The sequence below is a fragment of the Pelophylax lessonae genome (assembly GCF_965119305.1).
Source record: "Pelophylax lessonae genome assembly, chromosome: 8".
In the NCBI taxonomy this organism is placed as follows: domain Eukaryota; kingdom Metazoa; phylum Chordata; class Amphibia; order Anura; family Ranidae; genus Pelophylax; species Pelophylax lessonae.
The window spans coordinates 43,865,086-43,881,540 of record NC_138775.1 but is presented as its reverse complement, the minus strand read 5'-3'; the positions used below and the strand labels follow the sequence as shown (position 1 = coordinate 43,881,540).

Sequence of the window (16,455 nt, the reverse complement as noted above, 5' to 3'; positions counted from 1 at the left end):
TGATGGAATTTATAAGATTCCATCTAAGCTTGGTTAGAGATACCTGGTGGCTGCTTATGGACTTTTATTGATTTATTATTTTTTTCTGCAATATTTATTATTAGTGTCTAGCTCCTTTTTATGAAGAATTAAAGTGTATCTAGAGCAAGGAACAAAGGTGTAATATAATATATATATATATATATATATATATATATATATATATATATATATATATATATATTGCCTTGCAAAAGCTCACCTATGAGAAAAGACTAGAGGAACTGAATTTATTCTCTCTTGAAAAGAGGAGATTAAGGGGGGATATGATCAACATGTAAAAATACGTAAGAAGTCCATATAGTGAACTTGGTGTTGAGTCAACACTTTAAGGTCAACACAGAGGACAAGAGGTCACTCTTAAGGTCTAGAGGAAAACAGATTTTGTCTCCAAATATGGAAAGGTTTCTTCACCGTAAGAGCTGTGAAATTGTGGAATAAATTCCCTTCAGATGTGGTTCTGGCCAGCTCACTAGATTGATTTAAAAAGGCCTGGATTCTTTCCTGAGAAGCGAGAATTCCCCTGGGGGCGGGACTTTATAGGCAAAGAACCATCAAAAAAGTAAGAGTATATACAACATTGTAAAAAACTAATTGTATCAATTTATTTAAGTATAGAAAAATCATGTAAAGTTACAAACTATGTGAGATTAAAAACAATAATGGTACATGCGGTAGTGATGCATCAAGAATGAAAAAGACTTAACCACAAAGGCATGAAGGATCTCCCAAAGAAACAAAGACCTGACGCGTTTCGGGTACAACCCTTTATCTGAAAGGTCAATTGGGGTTCACTTCTGATAGTAAATAGAGAGAGTATAAATTAGTTCAAAATATATAATAGCAATAGCATTTTTACAGTACAATGTAACAGTAAAATATATGTGTGCATATACATTATATATGTTGTCTCTGAGGTGGTAAGCATTAAAGTGTATATACATACCATGTGTCAGTTTTCCAGAGGTTCAGAGAGGGCTGTTACATGGAAGTCCCCCCATCATCCTTAAAATATGGAAGGAGAAGGGTGGGATCAATATTATTGAAGCCAAATAATAGTTGGAGTGCTTGATTGGAAGATATTGTACTGGAGCCCTCCGTAGCCTATCCCGCAAGGATCTTACAGAGTAGGTGGACAAAAGGTTTTTTATGGATATCTGGGTGGGAATAAAATGTATGGAATGGGGTAAAAATATTTCTAATATAAGAGGTTATAGTTAATGGAAGGTAATAGTAGAAGTTAAAGTGATTATGTCATAGTACCAAATACCTGAGATTCGCATATGGTTCTTTATGGTGTCGAAGAGGTAATATCGAAGAAATAGGGAAATAGGTACTGGAGGGAATTCTCCTTCCACGAATTATGCGAACCTATGGGTATGTATTGGAAACAATTTTAATGGTGGATGACTGAAGGGATAGGGGAAGGGCAAACTGGGTGATGGGAGGGCGTGGGGGGAAGGAGTGGATGGGGGGGGGAGAGAAAAGGGGGGGGGGATGGGTGGGAATGGGTGGGAAAGGTGCGGGGGGGGGAAAGGGGGAGGGAAGGGAGGGAGGGAGTGAGGGATGTGGAGGGAAGTGCTGGTGCAGAGGTGTCGTGATGGTGTGAGGGAAGGAGGGAAAGGGGGGGGGGGGAAGGGTGGGGTGAAAAAGGAAGAGATTCTTTCCTGGGTTTATAGAATATAAATGGGTACTCTTTTATTTTACAATAAATGGGTACTAATATTTATAGGTAAAGTTGATCCAGGGAATTTCCGATTGCCTCTCGGGGGATCAGAAAGGATTTTTTTTTTTCCCCTGCTGTGGCAAATTGGATCATGCTTTGCTGGAGTTTTTTTCGTCTTCCTCTGGATCAACTGCGGGTATAGGATTGTGTATATGAGATGGTATGATTGGGTTTTCTTAACTTTTTTTTATTAATTCCAGGTTGTGAGGCAACAAAACATGAAAAATGCAAAGGGGTGAATACTTTTGCAAGGCACTGTATACACAGTATCTCAAAAAAGTGAGTACACCCCTCAAAGTTTTTTGTAAATATTTTATTATATCTTTTCATGTGACAACACTGAAGAAATTACACTTTGCTACAATGTAAAGTAGTGAGTGTACAGCTTGTATAACAGTGTAAATTTGCTGTCCCCTCAAAATAACTCACAGCCACTAATGCCTAAAACCACTGGCAATAAAAGTGAATACACCCCTAAGTGAAAATGTCTCTAGCACTGCCTTAACCCTCTTGGGCATTGAGCTCACCAGAGCTTCACAGGTTGCCACTGGAGTCCTCTTCCACTCCTCCAAGACAACATCACGGAGCTGGTGGATGTTAGAGACCTTGTGCTCTTCCACCTTCTGTTTGAGGATGCCCCAGAGATGTTCAAAAGGGTTTAGGTCTGGAGGCATGCTTGGCCAATCCATCACCTTTACCCTTAGCTTTTTTTTAGCAAGGCAGTGGTCATCTTGGAGGTGTTTGTCATTATCATGTTGGAATACTGCCCTGTGGCCCAGTCTCCAAAGGGAGGGGGATCCTGCTCTTGTATCAGTGTGTCAAAGTATGTCACAGTACATGTTGGCATTCAATGAACTGTAGCTCCCCGGTGACGGCAGCATTCAAGCAGCCACAGACCATGACACTCCCACCACCATGCTTGACTGTAGGCAAGGCACACTTGTCTTTGTACTCCTCACCTGGTTGCCACTACACACGCTTGACACCATCTGAACCAAATAAGTTTATCTTGGTCTCATCAGACCACAGGACATGGTTCCAGTAATCCATGTCCTTAGTCTGCTTGTCTTCAGCAAACTGTTTGTGGGCTTTCTTGTGCATCTTTAGAAGAGACTTCCTTCTGGGACGACAGCCATGCAGACCAATTTGATGCATATTGGTCTGAGCACTGACAGGCTGACCTCCCACCCCTTCAACCTCTGCAGCAATGCTGGCAGCACTCATAGTTCTATTTCCCAAAGACAACCTCTGGAAATGTCGCCGAGCACGTGCACTCAACTTCTTGGCGAGGCCTGTTCTGAGCGGAAACCTGTCCTGTTAAACCGCTGTATGGTCTTGGCCACGGTGCTGCAGCTCAGTTTCAGGGTCTTGGCAAGCTTATAGCCTAGGCCATCTTTATGTAGAGCAACAATTCTTTTTTTCAGATCCTCAGAGAGTTCTTTGCCATGAGGTGCCATGTTGAACTTCCAGTGACCGGTATAAGAGACTGTGAGCGATAACACCAAATTTAACACACCTGCTCCCCATTCACACTGGAGACCTTGTAACACTAACGAGTCTAATGACACCCGGGAGGGAAAGTGGCTAATTGAGCCCAATTTGCACATTTTCACTTAGGGGTATACTCACTTTTGTAGCCAGCGGTTTAGCCATTGATGGCTGTGTGTTGTTATTTTGAGGGGACACCAGATTTACACTGTTATACAAGCTGTACACTAACTACTTTACATTGTAGCAAAGTGTCATTTCTTCAGTGTTGTCACATGAAAAGATAGAATAAAATATTTACAAAAATGTGAGTGGTGTACTCCCTTTTGTGAGCTACTGTGTGTGTATATGTGTGTCTGTGTATACATAATATATATCTCCTTTCTGTTTTATTCACCCTATGATTATGCTAGCAACACACTACCTGTCCCAGGGTAAGAATACTCACCCTGCATGCAATGCCAGTACAAGTTCATCTAGAGCCCAGGGGGAACATGCAAGATGTATGTGCATTAAGTGTCTGCAATTCCCCCCCCCCCCCCCCCCCAAAAAAAAAAAAAATGAGCACTAATTTAAATGATTAACCCCTAAGCATAAATCCCCCTTCCTCCCAGTACAAATCCACCCCTCTGCTGAACCCCCCCCCCCCTCACAGAATAAATCTTTGCACTCCCTTTCCCTAAGTCCCCCCCTGCGTGAATGCACTCCCAAAAAAAAAATCACCCCTCCTAGCATAAATCCTCTAACATTAAAATTTCCCCGCCAAGTACACCTTCCCCCCCCCCCCCCCGACTCCAATTCCCCCTCCCCCTCCCAGCACACATTCCCTATAAATCCCCCCCAACCATCCCTATTGGCACAAATCTCCACAAAATATGTCCCCTCCTAACACATAAACCCCCCACTATATATCCTCATTTAGCACAATACTCTCCAATCCCCTCTTCTAGCACAAATCCTCTTCCTCCACCCCCCCCCCCCCCCAACACAGATCCCCTAAATCACCACTCATAGATTACCCCCTCCTCAAACAATTCTTACTGCATGCCACCCTCCAAATTCTACCTTCCAACACAAGTCCCCTCCCTTTCAATCTCCTTATGGCGCCCTCCCACTTATGATACCACAGTGCCCAGGGAAGCCATCCCTCCTGCCCACCCCTTGACTACAGAAGATCTCCCTCTCTGTTTCTTTCCATAGTAAAGGAGGTGTTCTGGAGTTAACAGATGCTAGAAAAATTGTAACTGCTAAGAGTGCAGCATAGGCAGAGAGCACAAGATGTTATCTCACTAGAGTCCTGGCAGGAATAACTGGTATTTGTTTCCATATATTGAGAAATATACCAAAACACTTTCACTTGTATATTTGATGGAACTATAGGGAACAAATAGAAGTTTAATGTTAGGGTTTAAATATACTTTCCACAGCATGAGATCCTCAGTGAAGTACCATTCATAAAGAACAAATAGAATCCCTGTGTGAACTGCTAACACAATTCAGCTGTGCTGGAGTCCGAGACTGCACTAATTTTTGATCATTGTGGCACCCTTCTAGTTCGGTGCTAGTAGATTTAGGCAAATTTTGTTTTGGCTCCTCTGTAGCCAGTGGAGCAGGTTGTTTGCTTTTGGCTGTTCTGGGTTTCACAGGCTGCAGATTTGATTGCTCCTCCCTGCATTACTAAACTCTCTGGGTTGTTCTGGAGCATAGGGATGACATAAGCAAATGTGCAGGATGAATATGTTTATGCTGACTCTGCCTATCCCTGGTAAAGAGGATGACCAGCAGGGGGATGAGCTGTGCATAAATAATCTGGGACCTAGAACAGCAGGGTCCTTTTTTGCCTGGGCCATCCGGTTGGATCCTGCAAGCGGTTCAACCCTGTCCCAGCTCGGGGAGAGCTGGGGGTGGACTCCTAAAGCTAAAAGCACAGTCTGGAGTAAATTCTACTATGAATCTTGCCTTGGGACTAAAGTCCTATACACACAGGCCAAATATCGGCAGGTTTAACAAAAACTGGCTTATATTCGGCCTGTATATGCCCCAGCCAGTCTGGCAGAAACCGGGTATGCTGGAAAACCAGCATCCCATCAATGGCTGCGAGCGCTGACCGGTGTATTCTGGTGGGGGGACAGTCCTCCGGTCAGAACACAGTAGCTCAGTGGAGACATCACTCTACTAACTTTGGATAGTTAGTACAGCGAGCTCCTGCTGAGCTTCTCCTTTTTTTTTTTTTTTTTTTTGTTCAGCCCGCTGGGTTGAATCGAAAATAAAAAACTGATAGTGTGTACCAGGCATTACGGTACAAGGTCTGGCTGATACTGGAAGGAGGCATCCATGCATACAGGGACACAGTAGGTAAAGGCCTGAGACAGATCCTGTGGGGACTGTTGCTGTTTTATCCTCCCCCCTCCCCCTTTTTTTTTTTTTTAATATTCCTACAGAGCTGCATAGCATTGCTGTAAAAAGGTTGAAAATTTACAGACAGCAGTTGTCCTACCTTGCTATTGAAGCTGATAAAAGGAAAACTATTGAGTTGGATGCCAATGTGTTTAAATGTCTTCAAATGTTGGGTTTCCATTGTAACCTTGTGGGCAGTTGGTAGAGCAGATCCCCTTTACGGTGCCTCCTCCCCCTGGGAGAAAGCTGGGAGTCTAGGCTTGGCCAGGGAGGGAGTAGAGTGAGACCGGGGAGGGCAGGATGCCCTGGGGGTTTCCATCCTTGCCCCAAGAGAGAATAGAGGACTTTGATGCTGGTTTACCCCTCTGTTCCTCCCATCCTAGCCAAGGAAGAACCTGGCCTAGAGAAAGTACCATTTCCAGAGACACAAGCAGCAACCGTCAGGGCCTGGGACCAAGCGCCTGCATACAGTATTCATTATTGGAACTGTGTTGATCCATTGAGGCAATGTATCGACTGAGGCTTTCAATAAAAAACATAAACCTTATCCAGCCTCATGGTAACTTTTCTATTTGGTAAGAATGCTGCTCTGAACAGAGTGAGAGTGAGTTTTACTGGTGTCCCCTGGCTGTCATGCCTGGAGAAGGTGCCCAGTGTCTTGAACCCCTGGGAGTAAAGGGGAGGAAGCACACAATCAGGAAGGTGGACTGGGGATCAGTCTTGGCCCGCCACTGACACATCAGGGAAAGTTGTCAAGGAAGGTTCTGTATTGCCCAGAAGGTCAGTGTTGTGTTGAGGGTCAGCTCGGCTGCTCATTTGGATCATGTGCGAGGTAGCCTGCCACCTGTCAACTTACTATATAATCTAACTTATTTTAATATCATCTTCTCTGCAGAGGCAATGAATTCTGGGACTAAAAAAAAAAAATCTCTCTAGCCAAAATGGGCAATGGAAGCAGGTTCATTGTAAAATTAGACTTGCCATTGCTTAAAGGCACTTCTGTGCATTGATCTCTTCCATTCTGTCTGGCAATCTATTAGTGTTAGTATTAAACTGTAATGAATGTTGAACCACAGAATTTTAGGTAAAACAAACTAACATGCGTGGTGAGTTTAGCTAATTCAAAGTGAATTATCTTGAAACCTGATTGGTAGCAATGTATTCTATAATTGTGTGTGTAAACCTCCGCTCCATCGCGGTTCAGTTTTTGCGGTCCCGGTATATTGTTTTTTTTTTTGTAATGTTATTTTACACGTACAGTGACAGTAAAAAAAAAACATGCCTACAATGCATTTTAATAGGGTTTTTCTATTTCGCGGATTTTCACTTTTCGTGGCTGGGTCCGGAACGTAACCCCCGCAATGGAGGGGGGTTTACTGTGTGTGTGTGTGTGTGTGTGATAGATATATATATATATATATATATATATATATATATATATATATATATATATATATAATAATTGTTTTTTTTTCCCCCAGGCTTATCGCAGCTGCAGCTGGCAAGCTGCACCATTTAGTACAGTCTGGAACTGAGCGATATGTGGCATGGAACAGCACATCCGTAGAGCTTGTGAAGGCATCAATAGTTAGTATCTACTATCCTTAGCTTATTCATCTGATTTCCGAGGTCAACACACAATAGGCTCAATATACAAAGCTAACACACCAGAATATATATACTGTGACATAGGGTTAGTTTAGAGTGGCAGATGCATTGTGAGATGTGTCAGTCCGAACTGGGGTTTTTAATGGCTTGGTAGCCCTACTTTTAATAAAGGCAACACAAAATTAAAAAAAAAAACAAAACATTTCCTATGCAGGGCTTTTCTCCAACAAACAATGAAAAATGCTAGCCCACCCAGCTACACTTCAGCGTCTCTCTCTAATATTGATCTATCTCTTTAACCTCTTTATGTAATATGTCTCTCTCAGCTTTAGGTTACATAAATTAAATAATGCGGAAGCGTTTATTGGTTTGTGTTAACTGCTAACGTTAATGATAGGAATTGACAGTAAAAATTTGTAGAACATGGTGTGTTGTCTTTCAGGCCCACATACATTACTTCATTGTGAAGACTTTCACCTCTGCTGTGAGCTCCTTGTCAACTGAACCTGAAATTAAAACTGTTCTCAAGCGCCTCTGTGACCTGTATGCTTTGCATGGAATATTCACGAATGCTGGCGACTTTCTACAACATGGCTACTTATCAGGGAAACAGCTGGACCTGGCCACTACAGCCTACCTTGGCCTCCTAGCAGACCTCCGGTGAGTAAAAAGTGAAGATCTTACCTGCTGCTGATTGCAATCCAAAGTAATTATACTAATTCCCTATATATAGTGGCAAGCATATACCGCTATCTACTGTACACTGCTGTACTGTTGCTCTACAATGCAGTCTGCATTTTACAAATAGCTAATAAGTGAGCTTTTTCAATAAAAGGGCTGACTACAGATATACATTCAGCACTGGCAGTGGGTGATGGCGGTAATGCGTGCCAGGACAATACAGGACTGTACTTTGAGGAATTAGTAGAGTACATTGGTGCAGTTTTGCATACTTCCTGTGGATATGTAAGTGCAGCCGTTGCTTCAGAAACTTTTTCCTGCACAAGTTCTGGTTGAACCCTTGTAGCTCTCAGCCACTATAGGGCAGCCAAATGTCACAAGACCTGCTGTATACTCACCAATAGCCAAGGAGGTGGGAGGGAGGATGGAGCTAGTTGTCCTTCTCACTTCCTGTGTTTCTCTTTTACAATATTTAGGATTCATAAACTTCAAATCCCCCCCCCCCCCATCCCTATCTACTGGGAGAATGTTAACTAGCTTCAGGGTCCCATGCCGAGCAGCTGCCCTGCTGCATACTTCAACATAGAAGGTTGCTTCCTCGACACAGGTGCCATTCAGAGAAGGTTTTGCATTTTTTCAATGAATGTAAAGCATTCTCTGGATGGGATGGAGATCGGGGCAACGCTACTCCATCTCTCCACCTCATCCAAACAGAGAATGCTTTTTATTCACTGAGAACGCAAAGCACTCTCTGGCACCAATGCCAAGTGGGCACTGGACCCAAAAGATAGAGGCGATCTTTGTAATAGCAGTGATTTCTATCTTCTGGGGTGATTGGCCGGGTATGGTATATACATACAGTGCATTGCAAAAGTATTCGGCCCCCTTGAACATTTCGACCTTTTGCCACATTTCAGGCTTCAAACATAAAGATATAAAACTGTAATTTATTTGTGAAGAATCAACAACAAGTGGGACACAATCATGAAGTGGAACAAAATTTATTGGATATTTCAAACTTTTTTAACAAATAAAAAACTGAAAAATTGGGCTTGCAAAATGATTCAGCCCCCTTAAGTTAATATTTTGTAGCGCCACCTTTTGCTGCGATTACAGCTGTAAGTCGCTTGGGGTATGTCTCTATCAGTTTTGCACATCGAGAGACTGAAATTTTTGCCCATTCCTCCTTGCAAAACAGCTCGAGCTCAGTGAGGTTGGATGGAGAGCGTTTGTGAACAGCAATTATCAGTTCTTTCCACAGATTCTCGATTGGATTCAGGTCTGGACTTTGACTTGGCCATTCTAACACCTGGATATGTTTATTTGTGAACCATTCCAGTGTAGATTTTGCTTTGTTTTGGATCATTGTCTTGGTGGAAGACAAATCTCCGTCCCAGTCTCAGGTCTTTTGCAGACTCCATTAGGTTTTCTTCCAGAATGGTCCTGTATTTGGCTCCATCCATCTTCCCATCAATTTTAACCATCTTCCCTGTCCCTGCTGAAGAAAAGCAGGCCCAAACCATGATGCTGCCACCACCATGTTTGACAGTGGGGATGGTGTGTTCAGGGTGATGAGCTGGGTTGCTTTTACGCCAAACATAACGTTTTGCATTGTTGCCAAAAAGTTCGATTTTGGTTTCATCTGACCAGAGCACCTTCTTCCACATGTTTGGTGTGTCTCCCAGGTGGCTTGTGGCAAACTTTAAATGACACTTTTTATGGATATCTTTAAGAAATGGCTTTCTTCTTGCCACTCTTCCATAAAGGCCAGATTTGTGCAGTATACGACTGATTGTTGTCCTATGGACAGAGTCTCCCACCTCAGCTGTAGATCTCTGCAGTTCATCCAGAGTGATCATGGGCCTCTTGGCTGCATCTCTGATCAGTCTTCTCCTTGTATGAGCTGAAAGTTTAGAGGGACTGCCAGGTCTTCGTAGATTTGCAGTGGTCTGATACTCCTTCCATTTCCATATTAGTGCTCCTTGGGATGTTTAAAGCTTGGGAAATCTTTTTGTATCCAAATCCGGCTTTAAACTTCTCCACAACAGTATCTCGGACCTGCCTGGTGTGTTCCTTGTTCTTCAGGATGCTCTCTGCGCTTTAAATGGACCTCTGAGACTATCACAGTGCAGGTGCATTTATACGGAGATTTGATTACACACAGGTGGATTCTATTTATCATCATTAGTCATTTAGGTCAACATTGGATCATTCAGAGATCCTCACTGAACTTCCTCACTGAACTTCTGGAGAGAGTTTGCTGCACTGAAAGTAATGGGGCTGAATAATTTTGCATGCCCAATTTTTCAGTTTTTTTATATACATAAACAAAGTTTGAAATATCCAATAAATTTCGTTCCACTTCATGATTGTGTCCCACTTGTTGATTCTTCATAAAAAATTATAGTTTTAGATCTTTGTTTGTTTGAAGCCTGAAATGTGGCAAAAGGTCGAAAAGTTCAAGGGGGCCGAATGCACTGTAGTTACATTGGTCGAAGCTGATAAACAGGAGTAAGTTGCCCTCATGTATAGCTTTATGTTGGGAAATCTGATGTGTTAAGTCGAATACTTGGAATCTTCTACTACAGGACCACATTTCCAAAAATGTGCAACAATAGAATCCATCTCATTGTGGGTGCTACTAAGTGAGGCTCTGTATGTAATGGTCAGGACTGCCTTGTAGACGTTGCTAAAGGTACAGTGCCTTGAAAAAGTATTCATACCCCTTGAAATTTTCCACATTTTGGCATGTTACAACCAAAAACTTAAATTTATTTTATTGGGATTTTATGTGATAGACCAACACAAAGCGGCACATAATTGTGAAGTGGAAGGAAAATGATAAATTGTTTAAAACCTTTTTTTTAAATATGTGAAAAGTGTGGCGTGCATTTGAATTCAGCCCCCCTGAGTCAATACTTTGTAGAACCACTTTTGCTGCAATTACAGCTGCAAGACTTTTTGGGTATGTCTCTACCAGCTTTGCACATCTAGAGAGTGAATCATTTGCCCATTGCCAGTGAACAGCAATTTTTAAGTCTTGCAACAGATTCTCAATTGAATTTAGGTCTGGACTTTGAATAGGCCATTCTAACACACAAATATGCTTTGATATAAACCATTCCATTCTAGCTCTGGCTGCATGTTTAGGGTCATTGTCCTGCTGGAAGGTGAACCTCCACCCCAGTCTCAAGTCTTTTGCAGACTCACAGGTTTTCTTCAAAGATTGCCCTGTATTTGGCTCCATCCATCTTCCCGTCAACTCTGACCAGCTTCCCTGTCCCTGCTTAATAAAACCATCCCCATAACATGATGCTGCCACCACCATGTTTCACGGTGAGGGGAGTGTATTTAGGGTGATGGGCAGTGTTAGTTTTCTGTCACACATAGTGTTTTGCTTTTAGGCCAAAAAGTAAATTTTTTGTCTCATCTGACCCACATGGCTTCTCACAAGCTTTACAGGACTTCTTATGGCTTTCTTGCCACTCTTTCATAAAGGCCAGATTGGTGGAGAGCACAACTAATAGTTGTCCTGTGGACAGATTCTCCCACCTGAGCTGTGGATCTCTGCAGCTCCTCCAGAGTTACCATGGACCTCTTGGCTGCTTCTCTGATTAATGCTCTCCTTGCCCGGCCTGTCAGTTTAGGTGGACGACCATGTCTTGGTAGGTTGTGTTTGCAGTTGTGCCATACTCTTTCCATTTTCAGATGATGGATTGAACGGTGCTCTGAGATGTTCAAAGCTTGGGATATTTTTGTTATAACCTAACCCTGCTTTAAACTTCTCCACAGCTTTATAACTGACCTGTCTAGAGTGTTCCTTGGCTTTCATAATGCTGCTTGTTCACGAAGGTTCACTAATAAACCTTTGAGGGCTTCACAGAACAGCTGTATTTATACTGAGATTAAATTACACACAGGTGGACTCTATTCACTAATTAGGTGACTTCTGAAGACAATTGGTTCAACTAGATTTTAGTTAGGGGTATCAGCTTAAAGGGGGCTGACTACAAATGCAAGCTACACTTTTCAGGTAATTTTTTTATAAAAAATTTTGAAAAGCATTTATCATTTTCCTTCAACTTTACAATTATGTGCCACTTTGTGTTTGATCTATCACATACAATCCTAATAAAATACATTTCTCTAGCGCTCATTGACAGACGTAGTCCTCGGTGATACACCACCTTCGGGTTATGTTGCCTCCACAGGAGCAGGACTAGACAGGAAATTAAAAAGCTCTGGCCACACCCTAGGGGCAGTCCCAGAGGGTATATCCTCTCCCTCTCTGCCTCAGCAAATCAGTTATTTTCTGTCTAGTTAGGAGTAAGGACCTAGACACCTTGCTGGGATCTTAGGTCCTGGCAAGAATTTTTTCTTAAAGGATTTTTTTTTTAGACAGCTTTTTCTCCAGTGTTCCTGTGAGATCTTCAAGCAAGAAAGCTGAACTGGGCGACGGGCTGGATGTTGAGATCCGGTGGTCACCCCAGTTCAGCCTACGAGCGCGTGCAGGCCATAGCTCCGCGCTGGGTCGGCCGCGACAAAGTCCCATTAAAAGGACTGAACCCGCGAGTTAAACGTCTCGCTGAAACGCCAAAGACCATGAGTCACGGCGTCCGTATCGGTCGACAGCCCTCCCGCCCCGGTGGAGAGGGGTACTGTCAGGAGTTGGTGCCCGCCTGGTTCCGGTATGGTGAGTAGTATGTTCCCCCTTTTTCCCTGACGGGTTTTGTGGTGAACGCGGGCCCCTCTCTGTATGGTAAGAAAGAGTCCTTTCTATCCTATAACATGTCACAGATCCTCCTACTTTGAGTGTGATTTATGTGTGCAAAAGCCAGGAGGCTTGGTTTGGGAGCTAACAATCTATTGTATACATGTTTAAAAAATGTAATCTGTGGCATTCTGGGAATCTTATGGGTTAAGTATAAGCTACCTACCAGTCAGAAGCCACGGACATGTAGACTGCCTTCCAAATCAGATCTCCAGCTATTAGCAGGCCTCCCAAACGGCCATGCGGTCCGCCAGGGCCGGTACCGCCAACCACGCCATATCCCCATGCAGAGAGAGTGTTGTGTGCCCTGCAGCACACCGCTATTCAGTACAGGCCGCCGCCATTTTTTTTGCTGGATCGCACGAGCCGCCATTTTGGCGTAGCCTCGTGTCTCCAGCATGGGGGCGGCCATGTTTGAGGTGATCCTACACCTCGTGGAGCTTGGGGGAGGCGCCGGAAGGCGTGCAGAGGGGCGGAGCCGCCTCCTTTCTTCCTGGGCAGCCAGCCAAAGACTTCCTGTTTGTCAAGACAGCGCTGTAACCTGTTGCAGTTAAACTCTGAGCATCAAGTGGTGAGCCTGGGGGTCTATCTCTCTCTCTCTCGATCGATAGGGATCCCTAGCAGGTAACACTAAGGGGCTTTTTGTGGCGCTGGGGGGCAGAAAAAGAAAAAAAAAAAAAAAAAAGTTTTTTTCTTTACTTTTGAATTATATTATCCAGGAAGTAACTGGAGTTATCATGGACCCTGCCACACATATTCCCCCACCTGTTTCCCTCGAGGGGGCCTCGGGACCCGCCGGTGCACAGAGTATAGAGTCATTTACAGCAATTTTGGAGTCTATGGTGGCTCGGGTGGAGGCGGCCTGTCAGGGACGGGGGTCAAGGAAGCGACCCCCGCCTACCCCTATACCATCTGACACCTCTGACTCAGATTCAGAGATGGTCATGGCAGTTGCAGGTTCCTCTGCAAGGGCTGTTATCCCAGGTAAAGCCCCCTCAGACAGTGAGGAGGACGCTTCTTCTCTTGCTATAATTCAGGAAGAAGCATTGGTGGACGCACTAGTTGTGGCAGTGCAGGAAACCTTAAAACTTGAGGCTTTACCGGCAGAGGCAACTGAAACAGAGATGCCTTTTGGTACTAATAAGCCCATCAAGACGGCGAAGGCTTTTCCTGTACCTAAATGTTTTGGTAATCAGATTAAAGGAGAATGGGAGCATTCTAAACGTACCTTTACTATTTCCAAGCGTATTGCTAGACGCTATCCGTTTGAGGAATCCATCATTAAGAAATGGACGGTACCATCAGTCGTGGATCTGCCTATTTCCAGGCTGAATAAAGCCACGGTTATTCCAGTGGAGGACACTTCGTCCTTTAAGGATCCGGTGGATCGAAAGATAGAAGCAGAGTCCCGCACTATCTTCTCTCTGATAGGGTCAGCATTTAGACCAGTAATTGTTATTGGTCTAGTTTCCCAGACACTTACGGAATGGGCGAAAATGGTACGCCAAGATCTTAGGGGAAAAGATATTCCCCAGGAGACATCTGATTTGATGGAACAGATCATACAAGGGCTACGGTTTATCTGTGACGCAGCCTTGGACACTACTCCCTTATTAGGGCATGCATCTAAGTTAGCAGTGATCCTCAGACGTGTGCTGTGGTTAAAATGCTGGTCAGCTGACCTAGGTTCCAAAAAGACCTTGACCAATCTCCCTTTTCAGGGGAATCGTCTATTTGGAGCCAACCTAGATGAAATCATTAAGGATGCCACTGGGGGCAAGAGCACTTTTTTGCCACAGGCTGCAAAAGCTAAGGGACCTCGCAACAAGCAAGGACCTTTCTTTACCGCCCATAAAGGGCGCCCGGCTGGTACTAGCGGGAAAGGCAAGACTCCTCCAGGAGGGTTCAAGAAGGGCTGGTCGGACAAGCAGAGGACCAACCCAGCCAAACCCGAAGCAAAGGAGTACACAGCCTGAAGGTGCGCCCCCACCCGGTTTCAGGGTGGGGGGACGTTTTCACCGGTATTCAGGACTTTAGATCGAGAATCAACCACTACTACCGGTGCGATTCTTCCCTTCCAACATTTAAGTACTACAGGAAGCGGTAGTTACCGTTCCCTGAATAGATCTTTTCCTTTACCTTTTCCTAAGATTAGTCCCGATACCTCACAGGAATCGGATCTGGTTGACCAGATAGGCCAAGTAGCCTCTAGTCGGGTGACTTCGGTCCCTGAGGTTCAACCAGAAAAGATCACCTTTCCTGATAACTATCAGGTATCTGATAAATGTGTGGGAACAGAAAACGACCAGACTTTCTCGGATGGTCGGGGCCAGATAGCTCTAGGGACGCCTGGTTCAGATCCAATCAGCACCAGTGGTCCTAGAAATTCTAGGCTGGCCTCCTCAAGCCGGCCTGGCCGACTTGGACATGTTAGTCGCAGACGTTCCGTGGGAACTTCGTCTCAGGGAGTGTCTGTGGTCTCAAGGTGGTCTCAATCCTTAATAATATATATATTTTTTACAAAAACAGAGACTCGATCCACCGATCCTCCATGCTAATGTCAAGCATTTGATCTCCTCCGGGGGACAGCACTTTATCAGCTTATCAATGACGGCATACGTAGTACATAAATAGCTATGTTGCCATCTTTGTAAATTGATAAGCCACAAAGTCAGATACTTCGGTTAGTCCCTATATATCCTCTAACAATTCCTTCCTCTATGGTATATTTTCCTCAGGCTGTTTTCCATGTATGTATAAGTACCTCCCACAAAGAATATAGGGAATTTCGCAAAATAATAAATTTCCTTAATAATATATATATTTTTTCCAAAAACAGAGACTCGATCCACCGATCCTCCATGCTAATGTCAAGCATTTGATCCCCTCTGGGGGACTGCACTTTATCAGCTTATCAATGACGGCATACGTAGTACATAAATAGCTATGTTACCATCTTTGTAAATTGACAAGCCACAAAGTCAGAATACTCTCATCAAGATCTGTACATATGTTTTTATATGTTCGTTTTGTTTTTAAATATTCTTTGCCACTGAGCACTTACAAATGTGATATCATTGTCTGACCACAAGATGGCGATAGTCTGCATTATGGGACAGCTGAAATCAATTGCCAAAAAAATCAGGACTATTATTTATTCTGCCCAAAGAGACTACACCATTTTAAGTTCTGAAGAAGCGTGCGCAGGGCACGCGAAACTAGTCAACTGGTCGACGCCAGCACCTGACAGGCACAGTAGGAAGCTTACCTACCTTCTAGAGGACCAGCACGGCCAGCACGGCACACCCACGTGGGACGCCAGAAGCAAGCAGCGCCGCAGGAGCGGCGGCATCTTACTGCCTGATACAGAGCATCGGAGTGAGAGAGCTTCCCGGCTGCACTTCCGGAGGTCTGAGCACCGGCCAGGGTGAGCATCCCATTGCAAGGGACAAGAGGAGACACACCATCCACTGTGAGTAGATGACTGATCAGAGGTACTGGACTTCTTCATCCCACATTTGAGTCAATCAGAGAGGTAAGGTGAGCGATACGATCCCCACACACAGACACTGTATGTTACATATCCTTGATGGACTGACCCAGGATTATGGATGGATCACCGCTATTAAACCCTTTTTCCTCTGACTAGGTGGGCCCCATCCCTGATCAGTATCACTACACACACTTTAAGACAGATATATCCTGTATCCCTATCTTTGCTTTGGTAATACCTCCCCAGTTCCGG

The 16,455-nt window shown here is 44.1% G+C and overlaps 1 protein-coding gene across 1 annotated transcript in view; it reads left to right on the top strand.

Annotated features, from left to right (window-relative positions):
- Positions 1 to 16,455, top strand: part of LOC309561237 (peroxisomal acyl-coenzyme A oxidase 2-like) — a 121,452-nt gene that overhangs the window by 93,537 nt on the left and 11,460 nt on the right. The window contains exons 11-12 of the mRNA XM_082265031.1: positions 7,132 to 7,237; positions 7,701 to 7,918. Coding sequence (XP_082121157.1) covers positions 7,132 to 7,237; positions 7,701 to 7,918 — 324 coding nt within the window. The remainder of the gene's footprint in view (positions 1 to 7,131; positions 7,238 to 7,700; positions 7,919 to 16,455) is intronic.